At 34.9% G+C, this 19,553-nt stretch overlaps 2 protein-coding genes across 3 annotated transcripts; one reads left to right on the top strand and one right to left on the bottom strand.

Moving 5' to 3' along the window:
- Window positions 1-413: 413 nt before the first annotated feature.
- Window positions 414-12,876, bottom strand: sypl2a (synaptophysin-like 2a). 2 transcript variants are annotated; one of them, XR_014029488.1, is made up of 7 exons: window positions 12,608-12,876; window positions 12,446-12,520; window positions 6,427-6,536; window positions 5,669-5,864; window positions 4,473-4,649; window positions 1,818-2,016; window positions 414-1,689 (listed from the first exon to the last, which is right to left on the bottom strand). XR_014029488.1 is itself a non-coding variant. In XM_081357765.1 (6 exons), exons 1-6 carry the CDS (start codon window positions 12,620-12,622, stop codon window positions 1,894-1,896), a joined length of 696 nt encoding a protein of 231 aa, XP_081213891.1. In that variant the 5' UTR covers window positions 12,623-12,876; the 3' UTR covers window positions 414-1,893. The 2 variants fall into 2 exon arrangements, 1 of the variants encoding a protein (XP_081213891.1); XM_081357765.1 differs by having other exon boundaries at window positions 414-2,016.
- Window positions 12,877-13,512: 636 nt separating this feature from the next.
- On the top strand, window positions 13,513-18,738 carry psma5 (proteasome 20S subunit alpha 5). Its single transcript, XM_081357764.1, has 10 exons — window positions 13,513-13,689; window positions 14,247-14,289; window positions 14,641-14,707; window positions 14,844-14,970; window positions 15,062-15,129; window positions 15,261-15,368; window positions 15,461-15,519; window positions 17,346-17,448; window positions 18,201-18,287; window positions 18,390-18,738. The coding sequence occupies exons 2-10, from the start codon at window positions 14,261-14,263 to the stop codon at window positions 18,465-18,467; spliced, it is 726 nt and encodes a 241-aa protein (XP_081213890.1). The 5' UTR covers window positions 13,513-13,689; window positions 14,247-14,260; the 3' UTR covers window positions 18,468-18,738.
- The last annotated feature ends 815 nt before the right edge of the window (window positions 18,739-19,553 follow it).

Here is a 19,553-nt window from a genome sequence, read left to right as displayed (position 1 = left end):
AACCCATTTGAGCTTAAACTGAATAGAAATATTTCACATTCTTAATATATTTAAAAATACGAAATTATATTTTACGGTTTATATTTTTTTATGTGTCGTGATGATTAACCACATGCAAAACAAAAATAAATCTTAATGGTTCTAAAATTCAGAGAAATATCTGTGCCTCGATTTTTTTGCATTTACTTAATGGTTGGCATTCTAGTTAGAAAGCATGGAGAACATCAGCAACGCACACGTTTATCATTCACGTGTTGTGATTTTGCCTATTTTTTATTATCTTCACCCCCCCCCCCCCCCCCCAAAACTTGTGAGTGTGATTTAGTTTGATGAATTTATTTCGTTTACAACACTACCACCTAGTGGTTATGTAGTAAACAGCAGCCTTTTGGAAATGAAACACGAACCAATAATTACAGCTCTCCTCTTTTAATACAAACGAAAATCAGCCTTTGTGGAGATTTTCCCTCTGAGCTTAGCATAGAGATACAAAACACAACAACAAAAATGTAGGCCTATATTTTTCCAAAAGTCACAACCAAAATTGAGGATTGCTTCAGGACAAGTATGTGACATGAGGAAATTCTCTTTAGATTTTTAGATGGCACTTTGAAGTTTTTTCCCCTTTAATCACAACTATAATCATTTATATTAATAATTTAATGTGTTTAAGTCGACTTTTTCTAGCTATGTTGACATACCAGGTAATTGGATTAATACTTTAGATGTGCCATTGAATATTAATTTGAAACGTTAATCTCACGATTAAAACAACTACTTAAGAATATAATGCCAATTTAAAATGAAACAAATACCAATCAATTTTCAACAGAACATAAGCTGCACACAGACAAATCACAGCTATTGAACAATTAATCTATATTTTAGGATTAAACTGAATGCAATCCCCATAAATGTATTTTTCTGTAAAAAAACAAAAACAAGATGGTAAAACATGCCACAGATGCACATAATTAAATGTTCTTTTTTGCAAATAAAAACATCAACCCAAGTGATACAAACGCTTCATTTTACAGTGTCAAGTCAAACAGCCAAATACAAATAATGACAACATTACTACTCTGAACAGTAGAAAAACAATTAAACAAGTGATTTCTTCTGTTGAACGATGACTAGTTGAATAGTTAACATATTTTTCCTGAAAGGAAACGAAATATGGCCTTTGGCGTAGTCATTATTATTACCAAATACCACTTCAAAAAGAGTCAACTCAGAGAATTCACACAAGGATGTAAAATAAAGGTTATAGACTAAACATCAGAGGCTTTATGGCTGAAACCAAGATGATTCTTTGTTTCAGTTTGTCCTTTTCTGACAAAAGTAAGGTGACTTAGTTGTCAAAGGGTGTGCATAAACATCTTATCGTGAACGTAAATGAAAAGGCACTTAAACCAATAAATAGTTTTTAAAAACTACAGGGAAAGTCAAGCTTTAAATGTCTAGAGCTAGATATTAGAGTGCTATTGTTAAAGTGCTCACATAAGAGCTTTCAAATGCAATGTCTGTTGATTGTAGTGGACATTTAGAGTTATTGAGATGCAGGTCATTTTTATACCAAATTAGACAAATTAATAATAAAAAGAAAAACATCAATGACCAAGAACACAATTTACCTTGTAAGTTGTAATAGAAATGCTACTGATCTAATAAAATTTGGGGTTTTTTTTGCTTTGCTTCAGACCTGCTTGACAGTGCCACCAAAAAGACACTAAAATAAAAATCATAAAGAAATGATGAATTCAGCTTATAGCATTTATAATGTAGTGAACTGCAATGCATGGAGCTGGAAACAAAGCTTTTGCATGAAGAAACGATGACGTGGTCTGCTTGATAAACGGATGGACAGGAGAGGAAGGAGGCCGTCTTGTCTTATTAGGAGGTGGAAACTCCTTCCTCTGCGTTGGGTGGCGGATTGGCCGGCTTATGAAACGGAGTCTCCTTGTAGATGAACCAGCAGTTCCCTGCCCACAATATCAGGTTCAGGAATCCAAAAAGCTAGAAGATACAGAAGAGAGAAAGACACATTTAGCGCTTCAACTTCTCATTTCTGCTTACCAATAAATTACTAGAAGGACAATGTCATCACAACGAACCACACTTTTCTCCAACGGGTTTTTGAGATTATTTCTAAATCATGGTGTAAGTAATTTTGCAAACTTTAACCAGGGCCTGTACCATGAAGCCAACTTAGCGCCAACCTTGCGGTTTAGGCACAATGAAAGAGTTTGTCTTTTAACAACTTGCGCTGTATGTCTGATGCAATAAAGTCACTCCCCCTGTTTCTACTTCAAATTAAAAGTAACTATATAGCAAATGATTTTTAAAGACTATTTCAAAAGTGAATCGCATGTTTCATTGTTCCACAGCATGTGATTGGCTGTTCAATACTGATGTCACACCTAAACTCAGGATCAAAGGCTGAGTTGACAGAGAAAGTTGATGGTTTGGTTTCATCAACTCGAAACTCAAACCTTGTGTTTGCTCAACTACCATCATGGTACAGGCTTTTCCTATTGCAAATAGTAAAATAAAACTTAACCCTGTAAAGTCTGACATTTGAAATAATAGCCATATCATATATCATGCTATATATATATATATATACTGTATATATAGCATGATAGTATATAAATGAAGAGTTCAGATGCAAAAGCCTCTAAGTGTCATCTGAAATTTTCGTATAGAATGATCATTTTTATCAAGCTCATATTTAAGTTCAGTAATTTCTCTTAAATGACAATTAATAGTTAATTTTCTTTGGCATTTAAGTGAAATTACTGAACTTAAATATACGAGATTGATAAAAATTATTATTCTAGAAAAAAATTTCAGATGGCACTTAGAGGCTTTTGCATCCATACTCATACTCATACTCATACTCATACTCATACTCATACTCATACTCATACTCATACTCATACTCATACTCATACTCATACTCATACTCATACTCATACTCATACTGCATGATATAGTAAGCATATGTTGCTTATATTTGAGGAGGAATAAAACACCTCAATTTTATACAGATGTCCAAACTGAACAAAAATATGCAGTTTGGTTGCAGTAACTGATATTTATATGGACAAAAAGTAAAAGGTTTAAATGGAAATCAATGGCATCTTTATAACAGTAAAGCGACTACTTCCATAAAAAGCTTAGAAGCATTAGTAAGATGATATATGTTGTCAGTATATCTCCCAATAAAATATCTTAGTAAGATGATTTTCAAATACTTAGTTTTATGATCGAAGCTCTGTAATTTTTATTGTGGGGGAAAAACATATAGTCCAATGCAACACAATGATGATTGAGAAATGTGCAAATAAATCAAAAGTTTGATGAGTCATTTTGCATACTCGCATATTTTTCTAAAATATGATGAATTGATAATCATGTAAACAACTCAACTCATTGCTTCAACTTATTCTTTGTAAGTTTCATTTATAAAAATTATGAAAGATTTCACAGAAAAAAATTGAAGTTTTTAGGATTATACTAAAAGGCATTTTACTTCCTAAAAAGAATCAACTATCAGTCAGGCGACAGAGGGCGTACAGTAGATTGTGTACAACAGGTTTTTCAGCAAAGTTTTGATCATGTTCATAATTTGGAGACCTGAGTCTCAAATGTGATACAGTAAGCTTTAAAGGGTTAAACATGTATCCATAATTTATCAAATATACAGTAATATTACATTGAGGTAAACTGTCTGTGATGGTCAGTTTACAGGTGTGTGCAAAACCAAAAAGTAGTAAAAATAGATCTGCCTCAAATCAGAGCAATGTTAGGACATGTGAGGTACATGTTTAGATCAACTCCATTAAAATATTGCCCAAAAAAATGTCCAAGGTATTAACTAGGCTTAATTAAAAAAAAAAAAAAAAACAAGACCAGGGGCCGGTTTCACAAAGATAGACTTCGACTATGGCTTAGATATAGTAGATAGTCAGACTTCAGATAGACATCTAAATCAGACCGTTGCACAAAGCACTTAAGACTCTGACTATCTTAAGTAGGACTACACTGCAATGCATTCTGGGTAAAATAAGACACTTTTCAAAACAAAAAACAAGGTGGATCGAGTAAGCGCATTTAACCGCTCAGTGCAGTTTACCCCAGCGGAAAATATGTGTTTGCTGGAGGAGTATAACAGTTACAAGGACATTTTACTTGGGAAATTGAGTGGAGAATTTAGTAACAAGAAGAAATGTTTAAATTATGAGCCATTTTCCCTTTTCTTTTGGCTGTTTGTAATGTAACTGATTGTTACTTGTTTAAGTCACCACTTGTTTATTGTCCAAATTAAGTCAGTCTTTATTTTTGTGAAACAGTCTAACTTGCATTAGACTAGTCTTTGAGCAAATTTTAGACTTGTCTAACACTATAGACCAGTCTAAAATAGCTTTGTGAGACCGGCCCCAGAACTAACACGTAGTAATCGTCCTTACCACAGAGGCATTGAGACGGCCCATAGAAGGGTGGTTCTTCATTGTGCATTTATCAGGCAGACAATTGAAGATTAGCCTTTCAGGATCTGTAGCATGCTTGACATCTGTTAAGCCTTTTCCCCAGGCTGAGGAGCACACCAGCCACAAGAACGCAAAGATCCCAGTCACAATCAAATCCTGAGGAGGAAACAAATAAAAGTTTGGGATAGCAATCCTTGTTCGTGGGAATTGTTGGAGAAAATTATATAAGTTGCTGTCAAAAGGACAAAACACACAAAGCTATTCCAACAGTTAAAAGAAAATCACATGATATCAGAAGATGTGAATAATAGTTAACAGAAGTGTCAGTGTCAGTTCCAAAAAGTACAGCCTTTACAATGAATACTTGTTTGAAATGTTATAAGTGAATTGAGAAAATACTGTAAAATCAAATGTACACACAATTCCTAAAAAGTGCCCCTATTATGTTTTTCCAGATATTACCTTTCATGCAGTGCGTAATATAGCTGTTTGTGAATGTAAAAGGTCTGCAAAGTTTCAAAGATGAAAGTGCATGATAAATGGAGTTATTGCTTCCCAAAAGAAAGAATCGATTCTGAACGGCCTAAAACGAGACGTCGTAATTCCAGTCTTACTTCCTGCATGAACATATGAAGTTTGTACCAAATTTGCATAATGGTTTTCATTGGCTGCCAGCAAACAACATCCACTTTGGCCCGCCCAGGATTTGTAAAGATACTGTAAAATGAAATTACTTGACTTTCAAGGACTTTTCAAGCACTACTTTTTAGTTTTTTTAACTTATACAATACTTTTTAAAACTCAAATTACAGAAATACAGAAAAATTTAAAACTTACTTAATAATATATATTAAATACATAGTTTATAATGGCTATTATTGTTTAATAAATAATATTTTATATTATATTGTTGGCGTACTTCGTACCAAGGAAGGTTTTAGGGGGGGATTAACAGATGGACTGCAGTGTTAATTTTGCATGAAAAGATTTTCACAAAAATCATTTTGTTCTAAACAACAAGTCACAAACTCTTAATGCTTTGATTTTGATTTATTCATGACAAGTGCATACAAAAAAATATCATACAAATGACAATTGCACAAACATAATAATTCATACACTCACATTCACTCATAATGTTTTAAATAAAAAAAATTAATTGACTGATGACTCACAATGGTGGGGCCACGGCTAGTCTCCCTGTAAACCTGCTGGTAGCCCAAGTACAGGATGAGGGTGAAAGTACAATACAGGAAGCCCAAGACGCCCACAGCAACGAAGAACTCAGCCGAGGAGGAGAAATCACCCTGCAGGTAGGTCACGTTCTTGGTCCCATTGCAATGATCAATTAAATATGACTGACTTTGGAGCCTGATAAGTAGGAGTCACATGTTTAACATTTTTTGTATGTTAAGCATAATACTAGAGATGCACTGATGTATCTGCCCATAATCGGTATCAACCGATAAAAGCATTTAAGCATAAAAAAACACTACAGAGGAGCTGAATTACTGTTAATTATGCTAGAATAAATTTGCATTAAGACAAGTGTTTATGAAAACAACCGAGTTGCATAGAAACTTTCAGTTTTTATTTGAGTGTAATTATTAGATATATTATATGGAAATAAATACCAGTTGAATATAATAGCTCTGTTGTTAATTTTAACCTCTAAAATTGTGGTAATGTCCCAAATGAGAGGGGTTCCCTGTATAGTTTACAGCATTATTTGGGAGAGATTTTTTTCCTTGAGAAATCAAACTATGGTATTGGCAGATATCATTCTAAATAATATGCTATTGGTATCAGCAGAGAAATTTAGCATCGGTGCATCTCTACAAATTGCAAATGGCTTACAGCTGAACAACATTTTAACAATGAAAAAAAAAAAGATACCTTGAAATAATTTGTAAAAGAAATGTGGTTGTTTTACCTAAAAGGATATCCAAAATTAGCAGTGATATCTTCGCCTTTACAGATATGATTTACCACAGTGGATCCGACATAACCCCCAGTGGTGGCAAAAGCACAAATGGTGAAAATCTGAAAGCACAATAATCATGATAATAAGACATCTGAGTAGCATTTTCCATGAAATCATTACTGAGCAGTTGTTATATATCGGTTCTGATATCAGCACTGACTTTAACTATGCACACTTGGTCAGTTTACAGAAGTCTGAAAATGTGAAAATGCTCTGTTATGAGTAAACTAGTAAAATAAACATTTTTTTTCAGCAAATTCAGGTAAGCATTTCATGTTTGATCATTAAGTATTTAGTTGAATTTTATTTTGACCACTAGAATAGGATCTGGATTTAAACATTTGTTGTGCCTGAATTTTATTAGTGACGGTTTAACAGCTTTAGCACATACAAAAAATAAGACTTCAAAAACACGAATTCAACATTAATTTAAACCAGCTGTCAGTGAAGTGAAATGATAAATGAGAGTGAAATGGATTGAGCGTTTGATCCGTCAATGCTTTTACCCTTGCTGACTCAATATCCTGGCGTGTGGTTCGCTGCTTTCCTTTTACAAACGCCCCACTTCCACACAGGAAGTGGCTTTTGCAGACATGTGAGAATTTGTGAGAATAACTACAGTAGCACAGCTCTGATTTATAGATTCTGCAAGCTTTTTTCAGTGCTCTATGAGCCAGTCTTTCCCCCTATAAAGGTGATTTTTTAAAAAAAAAAAAGTAAAAAAAAAAAAAAAAAGTGACACGATTCATAGCAATCATTAAAAAGATAACCTTTTAAGAGCCATGCTGTAAAACAGAAGAACACTGTGGATCTCGGATTAAGCATATTGTGAATGAGACCTAATGCGAAAATGCTTAAAGCGATAGTTTACTCACCCTCATATTGTTTCCACCCATATGACTCTTTCGTGGGTAAAATGACTGACTTTAATTTCAGGTGAACTATCCCTTTAAGACAGCTCTACTCACAGCTTGAGAGTCAGTCAGTGGAAACGAAACACAAATATTCAAACCAAGTTAAAGTTTTACATTTTAGCAAAATATTAAAGCATTACAAGGATTGTTCGATCACAGAAGTGTCTCTGTGGAACCCCCTGTTTAAGACACATTGAAGGATCTTCTAAAGGAACAGTTGCTATTATACAGGAAAAACAATAGTGGGATGTAGAATTTCTGTCCCAGAAGTCCTTTGTGAGAAATTTTGTGGGAGGGAATGGGGATCAACTTTTCTAATTTAAGCTGAGGTGCTAAAATTACTTAAACTGAAATATAATAAAAAAAAAAAAAAAAACACAAACTAATAAATATGACAAAATTACTAACACAAATTAAAATGAAAACTGAAAATCTAAATAAAAGCTCATTAAATGCGACTGTATTATTTATGTCAAAAAAAAAAAGATTTCTATAAATAATACTCAAATAATAATGTTGGGGATCAGCAAAAATGAACTGTTCACAGTGCAAAATATTAGGCTACAATGGTCCTAAAAATAGACCTAATTGTCTTTAAGACAAATATATTTTATGTGAATTAGTATATTTTATATAATTTCTTCAAATAAAAATATTTTCTATAATTACTCGAAACATGAAAAATATAAATAGAATTCCATTTTACAATCAGATTTTTAAAATATGACACATTTCTTGACAGCTTTTATATAATACACAGAAAATAGTACTCTGTGTATATAAAAGTATATATTTATTGTATATAAATATTTTCTTCTAGAATGATCATTTTTATCAAGCTTGTATGTTTATGTTCAGTTATTTCACTTTAATGGCAATGAAAATTACCTATTAATTGTCATTAAAGTTAAATTACTGAACCTAAATATACGAGCTTGATAAAAATGCTCATTTTAGAAGAAAATTTCAGATGGCACTTAGAGGCTTTTGCATCTGAACTCTTCATATATATATATATATATATATAATATTTTTGAAGTGATAAATTAATCGAGATAAATTTGAACAGACTTAGTCTACTTTCCAGCAGAGTCTAGATTGTTTTCTTCTTTCACTAAACCAGATATCCGATCCTCTGAGAGAGACACGCTGGTCTGGACTGCACCTCAAAATGACTCTAAAAATAGCATGATTTTTGCTGCCATGTAAATCACTCTGCATTCTGAAGAGTGGGTGTGTGATCTTCACCCCGCCGAGACTCTGGCTTCATTCCTGGTCAGCGTGTGGTGCAGGTGCTTGGCACAGAGAAGCACAGCGAGCCAACTAAGGGTGCCTGGCACCAAACAGAACCACATGGTGGGCCGATGCCACGTTCACGCTGGAATGCACACCTACACACATCAAGTGACTATTAAAGATCGTCTTTGTGTAAATGAACGGTCCCTGCCAGCACGGTCAACCTCATCAGAGGGCGATTTACCTGTTAGCGACCAATACTTCCTCTCCATTGTTGTATTATTACTAGAAGACTGGGTTGTGGATGTTAAAAGCAAAAGCATCACTGCGGACACATGCTGGTTTTGTAGGGAGTGGCTGACATTCTTGCTTTACGTAAATAATGTGTCAAACCGCCTGTTTCCTTAGATGTTTTGCAATTCAGGACATTCTCAAAAAATGCTTATGAATGCATATTAACCATATCCTCCTCCACATCCAAGCACTTTTCCGCAGCTAACGCCAGACCTGTTCCACCTTCCAGTTCAGCTTGTCTAGATCTCCAAATGTAATCACTAATCTAATGAGATAACAGCTTCATTTACACCTTATGCAAGTCAAATTATATTTTCTTCAAATGAGCTTGTGATGAAATGTGTCCCCGCTTGTAAACAGCACCTGGATTAAGTTGCTGAAATTCCATTACCTCCACACAAAGGATCCAAAACAACACACTATAGTGTTAAATTGCACCTTTTCTTTTCTTTACCACCTTGCACGTTTGGAATTATAATGATTTGCAAAGGCAAAGCAAAACTGTGTGCAAAGTGCAAATGTTTACAAAGGGTCTGGCAAAAGCGAAAGAGATGTAAAACCTGCCAGGTGAGAGAAGAAGAAAGATGTCGCCAAGAAACAAAGGCCTAGACAACATTTAAAGGGTTAGTTAGTTCACCCAAAAATGAAAATTATGTCATTAATGACTCACCCTCATGTCGTTCCAAGCCCGTAAGACCTCCGTTCATCTTCGGAACACAGTTTAAGATATTTTAGATTTAGTCCGAGAGCTTTCTGTTCCTCCATTGAAAGTCAATGGACGGCATACTGTCCATGTCCAGAAAGGCAATACAGATATCATCAAAGTAGTCCATGTGACATCAGTGGCTCAATCTTAAGTTTATCAAGCGACGAGAATACTTTTTGTGCGCAAAAAGTAAACAAAATTTATTCCACTATTCATTTCCTTCTCTCTGGGCCTCAAGCTATTTCACGTAGTGTAACTGCGTAGCGCGTCTGTGTTGTACGTCACACGTAGGCTCACTATTGGCCGACGCTGGTCATGTGTGATGCGTGTGTCACATGGACTACTTTGATGATGTCTGTATTGCCTTTCTGGACGTGAACAGTATGCCGTCCATTGACTTTCAATGGAGGAACAGAAAGCTCTCGGACTAAATCTAAAATATCTTAAACTGTGTTCCGAAGATGAACGGAGGTCTTACGGGCTTGGAATGACATGAGGGTGAGTCATTAATGACATAATTTTCATTTTTGGGTGAACTAACCCTTTAAAGTCACCAAGAAATCAAAATGGACAATTCTTGTTTTTTCATGGAATATTGCAGTCGTGGCCTAATGGTTAGAGAGTCAGACTGGTAACCCGAAGGTTACTGAGGTGCCTTTAACTGGGTGCTACAGCAAAAATGGCTGCCCACTGCTCTGGGTTTGTGTGTCTACGGTTTGCAGTGTGTGTGTGTGTGTGTTCACTACTCACTGCTCCTAATGTATGTGCACTAACATGGATAGGTTAAATGCAGAAGACAAATTCAAGTATGGGTTCCTATACCTTGCCTTCACATCACTATTATAAATGATTTATCCGTGCACTGTGCACATCACTATTTTTTAAATGCATGTGCCCGTCTTAAACAATTTGCGGCTCGAGTCAGCACAAAACTCACTTTCGGACGTGCCTGAGACTCGCACAGTCTCGAAATGAGCCAATATCCAGGAGTATATGATCCTATGATGCCGGTTTTTGACTACTCCAGCATTCCATTAAGTACAACAGTGAACTGAGAAGAGTACAGATATGTCAGACATGCAGGGAATTGTCCGCCGAAGGTTTCATTAAGGGGGGAAAATGTATGTTTCTGATGTCTTTTGCTGAAAAGCATAACAAATAGAGCGGATTGAGTCAACAGCAGTGCACTGATAGCAGTTCAAGAGCCGGTTAATGGTTACAACAGTTCACGAGTCACCAGTACGCTGAACCAAGGAAACGGTTCAGACAAAGAACCGATGAGCTGCTGATGCAAGCAAGCGTAAACTGAGCAGTTGACTTGAGGCAAGGCCTGAAATTAAAGGTTTTTTAATGGTTTTTCATGGTTTATGTAAAAAGGTAAGTTGATTAAGACTCACTATAGATGTAAAGCACCAGTGTTTCACATCATTATTGGGTGCTTTATAATAATAGCATTGCGTATATGTGACATAATTGCGTAATTATGTAAACTAACTGGTGAATCGTTGTTGTTTTTTTTAAACTGGTTCATTGAAACGAACTTTGGGGAAAAGAATCAGACTTCCCATCACTTTTCTCTTCTCTGATGACGCGTTTACTGGCACGAGGGCGGGGCAACCTGTCACTCACATGAGATGGACCAATAGCAAACCACAGCCATCCAACCAATTCCCAATGGACAAAATCATGGACAAAGAAGCTGTTTAACTCTGATATAGATATATAAATAGGGAAGGAAAGACTATTGTAACTTGCATTTCATGCCAACTTTAAAGGATCAATGCACATGGCCTGGTCAATTAGTGATTATCTGTTAAACTACATGCTATTTCAGCAAAAGCAGCTGAGATTCTTTTCTGAACATGCAACATCACTTCTAAAAATGATCTTGGCTGGTATCAGTGCTGTCGGATATTTACGTCTGTGTTTACGCAGGTATAGTGTCACATATCAACGCTGAATTTTGTGCAGTTAGCCTCTACTTCCGGACTTCTAAACTATATCAGACCAACTGGATTGAATTTCAGTCTAGTCTACAACTAAACTGAGGACAAACAAAAATATATTTAGCTCGCAAGCCATGCAAAAGTAGCTGAGATGCCCCTCTGAAGAAAGCTTCTACATTCTAAAATCTATTAAACTTTTTTCTAGATCATCGAAACTTAATTGTATAGCACGTAAATCAAAAAGTTAATTTCACATCCAGCCTGATTTCTTAGTAGGTTAATGACCTCCAGAGAGTGAGTCGAGGCCTAGTTACCCACATCAGTCGAAGAGCCCTGCAGGTAGGTGTGTTTTATAGCCTAGATTTTCCATTGTTAGAAGTGGTATATGTAGTATTAGTCTAAAGTCCACCATAGGAGCCACTTATGCGCATGTGGCAAACATGACTATCTTGGTGGCTCCTACAGTTGGCAATGTAAACACCATTTAATTCTCAAGAGACAGTGTGCAAGGCAGGACTTGTATAAATTTGCATGCATTTGTATGCTTGAGAAGATTTCTACAGCACAATCCCTATCAGATGAAACATTTAAAGATGTGTATATGTATAGATGACCTTAATAATGGAAAATATACCAGTTTTGATCCGGTTGTCATTAAATTGACATGGGTGTTGCCCCATAATGACAAAACAACAGCACCATATGTGACTGAAACGAACTTGTATCATCGTTTAAACTAAAGGTGCGTGGATATGATCGCATAATACAGTGTTTAAAGACATTTGCATGAGTGTATCGATTGTCATACTGAACGTCCCATCAAAAATATACAATGTGACATTTGGATCTGTTGAATGATCGCTGCAACTCACCCATTCCAGGATTCGGATAAATCCCAGTGGCTCTTTCACAGGTCCCAAATCCAGACTAAAACCAGACATGATTTTCTGTAAGTGGAGAAAATAAAGACGAAATCCTTCAATCGATCTCCTGAGCGGAAAAGATCACCAACCAAACGGCTGTTAGTTTATTACCTGTAAGATTTCCATGTTTTTGGGCGTGTTTTTATATTGTAGCTAATAGAGAAGACTTCGATTACAGGATAGTTTCTGACTTCGTTATTAACAAAAAAAAAAGAGGACACACGACAATGACGTTCAAGGTTTTCGCTAGCGGGAAAATTAGAGGACTTGTGTCGACCAACTTGTCAAACTTTCTACAGTGAAACACGTGATTTCAACTTTCTCTTAAAGTGACATACACGCGTAAATGCACTGCTGTGTTGCCAGATCCCTCCAGAAACAGTGAAACATGTACAAAACAGGCCTAAATAAGCAAAAGATTGAGCTTTTATTCGTGGTTATGAATAAACTGCTTTTATAAAATAGCAGAAATTAATAAAAAATATTAAGAACACGAATCTTTATTAAAAGATTATTTCATTAGGCAAGTTTATTAAGTGGCTTTTGCGTGACCTTTGTTATGTGTATTTACAATAAACTTTGTTGAATTTGATGTTCTCTAAATAAATGCCTAAAAAACTGAAGAAATTGCACATTTTATCCTAAGGAATCACAAATATTTTCCATTTAATAGGACTGAAAAAAAAATAGAGGTATCCCTAAAGTTTAATAAAGGTCAAATACATTTCGCAATAATAGCTACATTTATTTTCAAAAATAAGTATAAATATTTATATACATATAAAATGCAGAAGAAAATATATCTGATGCACATCCATGCATGCACACACAAAATGCGGAATTTTGATTATAGGTACGTTTTATTTACAGTTTCATGTACAATTCTGTGGCATTTAAAAATTATTGGAAAATTGTATTTCAAATTGTATTTCATCCCTTAAATGACTTGCAATAGACATTAATTAACCACCTTAAGTTTAATTTCACTTATGTCATAATTTGATTGTCTTTTATTTGTAAATAAGATTTTGTTACGAGATATATAGTCCATATTCATATCGTCGTCATATGGCACAATAGCCAGTGTGCTAAAGGGTAGGAACCTAAGTTGTCCTGAACGTTTTTGTCGGGCGATTATGTATAAACACTTCCTGTACTGTTGAAACTAGCAAACTCACCCTCCACTGCAGAAGGTAAGAAATTCATTTATTGTTGTGCTCTACTGCAGTAAGTCGCAAATTAACAGACAAAAGTATTTGAAACAACAAAGCATATTGTATAAAGTTGTTTTAACGGCCCGTGTTTTGTTTATTTAGTAGTAAATCGGTTAGCTAACGGCAGATGCTCATGTGTATGGGTTCTCTCATGGTTTAATCAAAATAAAGAACGAAATATATACAAATCTTATGGGCAAACTGCTCATTGAGCTAAATGAGGGTTTTTAAAAGTGCATAGATGAAAATAAATACGCTGGGAGTATTTTTAAAGCGCTCAGCTATGAATGACTTGATTGAAATGAAACATGCCTTGTCATTGAGTGAATGGTGGTCCGACCAATCAAATAGATAGTTGACTCTTAGTCCCGCCTTTCATCGCAAAATCATCCAATCAGTGGAAGGGGTGCCGGTTATGCACTCCAATGCCAACATCGCGCCGCTTACACAGCAAGCTATTGTTTTGTGCTAATTTACTTCATTTAAAGTTTGATTATCCAGGTCTGTTTTAACAATTTCGTATTAATTTTTTATAGATTTGCATTTCAAAATGTTCCTAACAAGATCAGAATATGACAGGTAAGATGAAGAATGACCTTTATTTATACTTTATGCTTTCACTGCTTTGAACGTCTTTTCATGCTTGTGGTGTGTGTGTATATATATATATATATATATATATATATATATATATATATATATATATATATATATATATATATATATATATATATATGATATTTACACACATCTCTTCAAAGCATGTAAGTTAATGTCACCATCTTGTCTTGAAACTTTCACTTTCAGTTTTGTTTTGCCAGTATAATAAATGCATCAACTCTACGGTTTATTACAGTGTATAAAAGCTATTATAAACACAGATTTGAATATGCTTACTATATCGTTTTGACTTTTTTTCCCCATCCTCAGAGGAGTTAACACTTTCTCACCAGAGGGAAGGCTTTTTCAAGTAGAATATGCTATTGAAGCCATCAAGGTAAATCTTTAATAAATCTTTGTAATATGATATGTAGCACTTCTTATTACCAGAATATTGTGTCTTTCTCAGCTTTTCTCATGTTGTAAGAAGTGAATGTCGGTGCTTATTTGCTTTGCTTTGTGCGTCTTTCCAGTTGGGGTCCACAGCCATTGGCATTCAGACATCAGAGGGAGTGTGTCTCGCTGTGGAGAAGAGAATAACCTCTCCTCTGATGGAGCCCAGCAGCATTGAAAAGATTGTAGAGATCGACACTCATATTGGTTAGACAAACTTTTATTATAGTACATATTCTCGGTGAGGATAAGGGTAATAAAGCTAGTTGTGAATGATCATGTTCATTTCTTAATACAGGCTGTGCCATGAGTGGCTTAATAGCTGATGCGAAAACGCTTATTGACAAAGCAAGAGTGGAAACACAGGTCAGTGAAAGTTTCTTCATAATCCATATTGTCAATGGGTCTTATTCAGTAATAATTGTGTACAGCTGGCAGAAAAAGTTTTCACTCCAAATGCAAAAGATTATATTGTAAGCATTCGAGTGTTTCTGCAGAACCATTGGTTTACCTACAACGAGACGATGACGGTGGAGAGCGTAACGCAGGCCGTGTCTAACCTCGCTCTGCAGTTTGGAGAGGAGGACGCTGACCCTGGCGCTATGGTAAGAGCCATTGGGCTTCTATTTTATTTCACTGAGGACGGGAGGCTCTAGTTGTGGTTTGACTACAAATGTTCCTCTATTTTCAACTTTAGAGCCGTCCTTTTGGTGTCGCTCTGCTTTTTGGTGGTGTGGATGAGAAAGGACCTCAGCTGTAAGTATACTTCTTTTGTTTTTAGTATTAAAGGGTTAGTTCACCCAAAAATGAAAATTCTGTCAGTAATTATTCACCCTCATGTTGTTCCAACCCCATAAGACTTTCGTTCATCTTCGGAACACAAATTAAGATATTTTTGATGAAATCTGAGAGCTGGATCACTCCTCCTGCAGGCTTATGGACACCTTAACTTGCTGGCCCAGAAAATGTATTAAAGACATTGTTAATATAGTCCAAGCAGGAGTCAGTGAGTCAGCTCTCAGATTTCATCAAAAATATCTTAATTTGTGTTCCGAAGATGAACGAAAGTCTTACGGGGTTGGAACAACATGAGGGTGAGTAATTACTGACAGAATTTTCATTTTTGGGTGAACTAACCCTAAGCTAGGTGAATATGCAGCATTTTGCTGCAGTAGATATTTAAAAGAATTATGAATTTCGCTAGTTTGTTTTTATTTTTAATGCTTTACCCTGATTGATGTACGGGTAAGATGAAGAATGACCTTTATCTATACTTTATCTAGAAATTAGAATCTATACATATCTATACATTAGGGGTGGAACGGTTCATGAAAAACTGATTATTGAAAAACTGTATTGTTCGGATTCGGCCACACGCAGCGTAATGTGTTTTTTTATCATTTGGCACGGAGATGAATGAGTTTTTAGAGGAGGCACCGACCGTATCGTTTCCGTCTACTGTGTGGGATCATTTTGGAGGTAAAAACCGCTGTGCAACGCGTGTTGCTTATGCTAATGGTACACTTCCAATATGTTAGCTCATCTGCGGAGACATCACCCTAGTGCGTCAACTGACAGCGAGAGAAAGAGAAAGTCGGGTAGGAAAGAGCAACTTCTATCACCCGAAGCATTTAAATGTCACCATAAAAATCTATAGCTTTAAGTTTTTTTTTCTTCATTTAAAGATTTAATTTTTAGAGCCACCACAAAGTTAACATCACTGTAATAAATGTATGCACTGACACGAAAGCCTATTCTTTAAATTTGACAAAAAGAATTTTGTTCACAGCTACAATTTAAGGCAAACAGTTGTAAAAAATTTTTACAAATAAATGAAAAGCCTGTTGAAATGAATGAAACATCTCCCCTCTTGCTGTATCTAATAGCCAATTTAATTTATGATCGTCAGTGTCACAATAATGTGTCTATTCCTAAGATCAAGCTGCCTCATTCTTTCAGTTTTTTGATTACATGACCTTGAGAATAACTTATTTTTTAAATACTGTAAATGGTAGATTATAAGGCTATAATTTTTATGCTGATGTATGGTATTTCCAAAGAAACATTAACAATGTATACCGAATCTAACCGTAAACTGTGACCGCAGAGCCATGATACGAACCGAACCGTGCACTTCTACAAGAAATCAGTATAAAAATATCATAGTTATTATTATTACAATATTTGTTGTTTAAAGTTTTACCCAGTTTAAAGATGCATGAGTAATCAGAATAAAACGGAAATTGCAATATCGCTTAGTGCGATTATCAATTATTATTGTCAAGGCTATGATTCAAGTAAATAAATATGCGCCGCATGTTTCAGAGTGAATTGCATCACAGTGTTCTTTTATAATAATAAAGAACATTTTAATTTGCAATCACAAAAACGGAATTAGAATTGTGTAGTTCTAGAAGAAATCAGTTTCAAAAACATTATAATTATTATTAAATTATTCCATAAAAATTCAATAAGTTCAGAGAAGGTCTGAATACCCGGATTTTTCTTTATTAGGCACTCGTACAGACTTGTTTGGTTTGTATAGTATGTAAATCACACTAATCTTTTTTTTTTTTTTTCAGATACCACATGGATCCTTCTGGCACTTTTGTCCAGTGTGATGCCAGGGCTATTGGCTCAGCATCTGAAGGTGCTCAGAGCTCTCTGCAGGAGGTTTACCACAAGGTTTGTTTATCCACTCTCTCATCTTCATCTCCATTTACGTTTGAAGGTTTTATGGTGAAATTAATAATGAAATAGTAATCTGATGGCTCAGTTTTGATGCTCAAGTTGAATGCACAGCTCAACATCCCTTGAGCCTGCACAAACTTTCAAAAGTAACATTATTTTTTGTATCTGAAACATCTTAGTGATTTTTCTGTAAGTCTAATTTGATATTGAGTAAATATTGATTTAAAAAAACAAATCGCACTAGCCTAGCAACCATTTGCATTGTAAGTTGTATAATTTAATTCTAAATGCAAATATAGGCAATTTGGGGTCAACTAACTTGTAACATATATAGGATGTACTTTTATATAATGGAAAATCATCTCCATGTGTGTATAACAACATTCTAAGCTCTAATTTAGCCATCTGATCCATAATGCCACAGCCAGGTTATTTCAAGTTGATATTCTCACAGAGTGAGAATAGTGTTTCCTACAGCAGCAAATTGAGCCACGTGCTCAGGAAATCAGTCCCTTTTTAAATCCACCCCACCCATCTTCCCATTCCAGTATGTCATGCCTCTACTAGTGTAACTTTAGTCACAAGACTCACCCATGTGACCCTGCAATCTAATAAGCAGTGGCCAGTGTCCAAAATACTTCTTCATAAATCGAATTGCTTTGAGAAAAAAAACAAAAAAAACACACTATACTTGTCGCTTCTGTTCCCCAGGAAACATTCATAAAATATCTCTTTATTTTTTTCAGTCCATGACGTTAAAGGATGCCATCAAGTCTTCTCTCACTATTCTGAAACAAGTGATGGAGGAGAAACTCAATGCCACCAACATTGAGGTAATGCACAAGCACTTCACCTCACATGGGGGCGGTCATGTGAAATATAATTTAATTTAAAAGTATTTGAAGGTCTGACAATTTCCTTTTCTCTGCCTGCAGCTTGCCACAGTAGAGCCCGGCAAGACCTTTCACATGTACACAAAAGAAGAGCTTGAGGATGTCATCAAGGATATCTAGAGCTGTGCTAAGCCCAACTGATGTTCCATACAAAAAATTCAGTGTAATTTTGTGTGAATCAACACACAGCAATTGCATACGTAATACTCTGGCTGCATCCTACGGTTTGCCTGTTCAGACAGGAATTGAGTATTTTTACATTTTTTCTTCTTCTGTCAATCCCAAAATTTCTATAGTTCTGTACAAGGACAGCAGGTCTTGTAGTTGAATTAAATGGGGGGTTCTTTTTGTTACCAATCACTGCGATAATAAACTGTTGTTGAAAAACTGACGAGTTTGGTTTCTTCTTTTAGGAGTCATTTATAGGCTAATAAAGAAAAAAAGGAACTGTCATGTGCTGTAAATCTTTATTATAAGTACAGAAGTTTAATTGCATGCAAAAGTCTAAAGAAGGATGATACTTTTTTATTATTATATACTTTTGGACCCCGTGTGTGTGTAAATATAATGCTCATTTTTATAATTTAATATAATACCATGCATTTGAAGTGGTATATACAATTGTTTTCGTGAAATTGTTATTGTTAAATTTATTTCTTTAAAATAAATCTTTATACATTTTTTATATATATATATATAATGGGTCTTTGTACAGTTAACAAGGTCAATGTCACAAATTTGTTCATTTTATTAGTGGCCTAATTCATTTTTCACCAAAAAGGTTCTTTGTTTAAAAAATGTAGAAACAATAATTTGTTTGTTAAAATAGTACAGTAACATTTTTTTAAAATTACATTTATTCAATACAAGTTACAATAATATAGTAATTTTATAGTACAGTAGTACTATATAATAATAATAAAAGTAATTATTTAATGAAATGTGTTAGCCAGTTTCTGTAATATCAAATATTTTTAGTAGGCTTACCATAATATCAATGCAATAAAAATGTAATGATGACATTCAAATAAAACTTTTCAACTTTTCACAGCACATCAAGACAGGAAAATAAGTGAAACACATGGTAGTTTTGTTGTCATTTTAAATCGGAAGGAAGACAGACTGGTGCCACACAATTTGTAAGATAGGTTGGTCAGCAGAAGGTGTGGTTAACCCAGTTCAGTTTGTCTCTTAATATTCATGAAC

Source organism: Scardinius erythrophthalmus, assembly GCF_964197995.2.
Source record: "Scardinius erythrophthalmus genome assembly, chromosome: 25".
Classification (NCBI taxonomy): domain Eukaryota; kingdom Metazoa; phylum Chordata; class Actinopteri; order Cypriniformes; family Leuciscidae; genus Scardinius; species Scardinius erythrophthalmus.
Note: the sequence above shows the minus strand (reverse complement) of the source record. Positions and strands in the feature narration are given on the sequence as shown.

Excerpts from the sequence above, each read along its gene's own strand:
- sypl2a (XM_081357765.1), bottom strand. Across the intron at positions 6,537-12,445 it reads TTATCCGAATCCTGGAATGG|ATTTTCACCATTTGTGCTTT; the intron begins GTGAGTTGCAGC and ends TTGTGCTTTCAG. Across the intron at positions 5,865-6,426 it reads AATTTTGGATATCCTTTTAG|GCTCCAAAGTCAGTCATATT; the intron begins GTAAAACAACCA and ends CCTACTTATCAG.
- psma5 (XM_081357764.1), top strand. The coding sequence starts at position 14,261 with ATGTTCCTAACAAGATCAGAATATGACAG. Across the intron at positions 15,369-15,460 it reads ACGCTGACCCTGGCGCTATG|AGCCGTCCTTTTGGTGTCGC; the intron begins GTAAGAGCCATT and ends TTTCAACTTTAG. Across the intron at positions 15,520-17,345 it reads GATGAGAAAGGACCTCAGCT|ATACCACATGGATCCTTCTG; the intron begins GTAAGTATACTT and ends TTTTTTTTTCAG.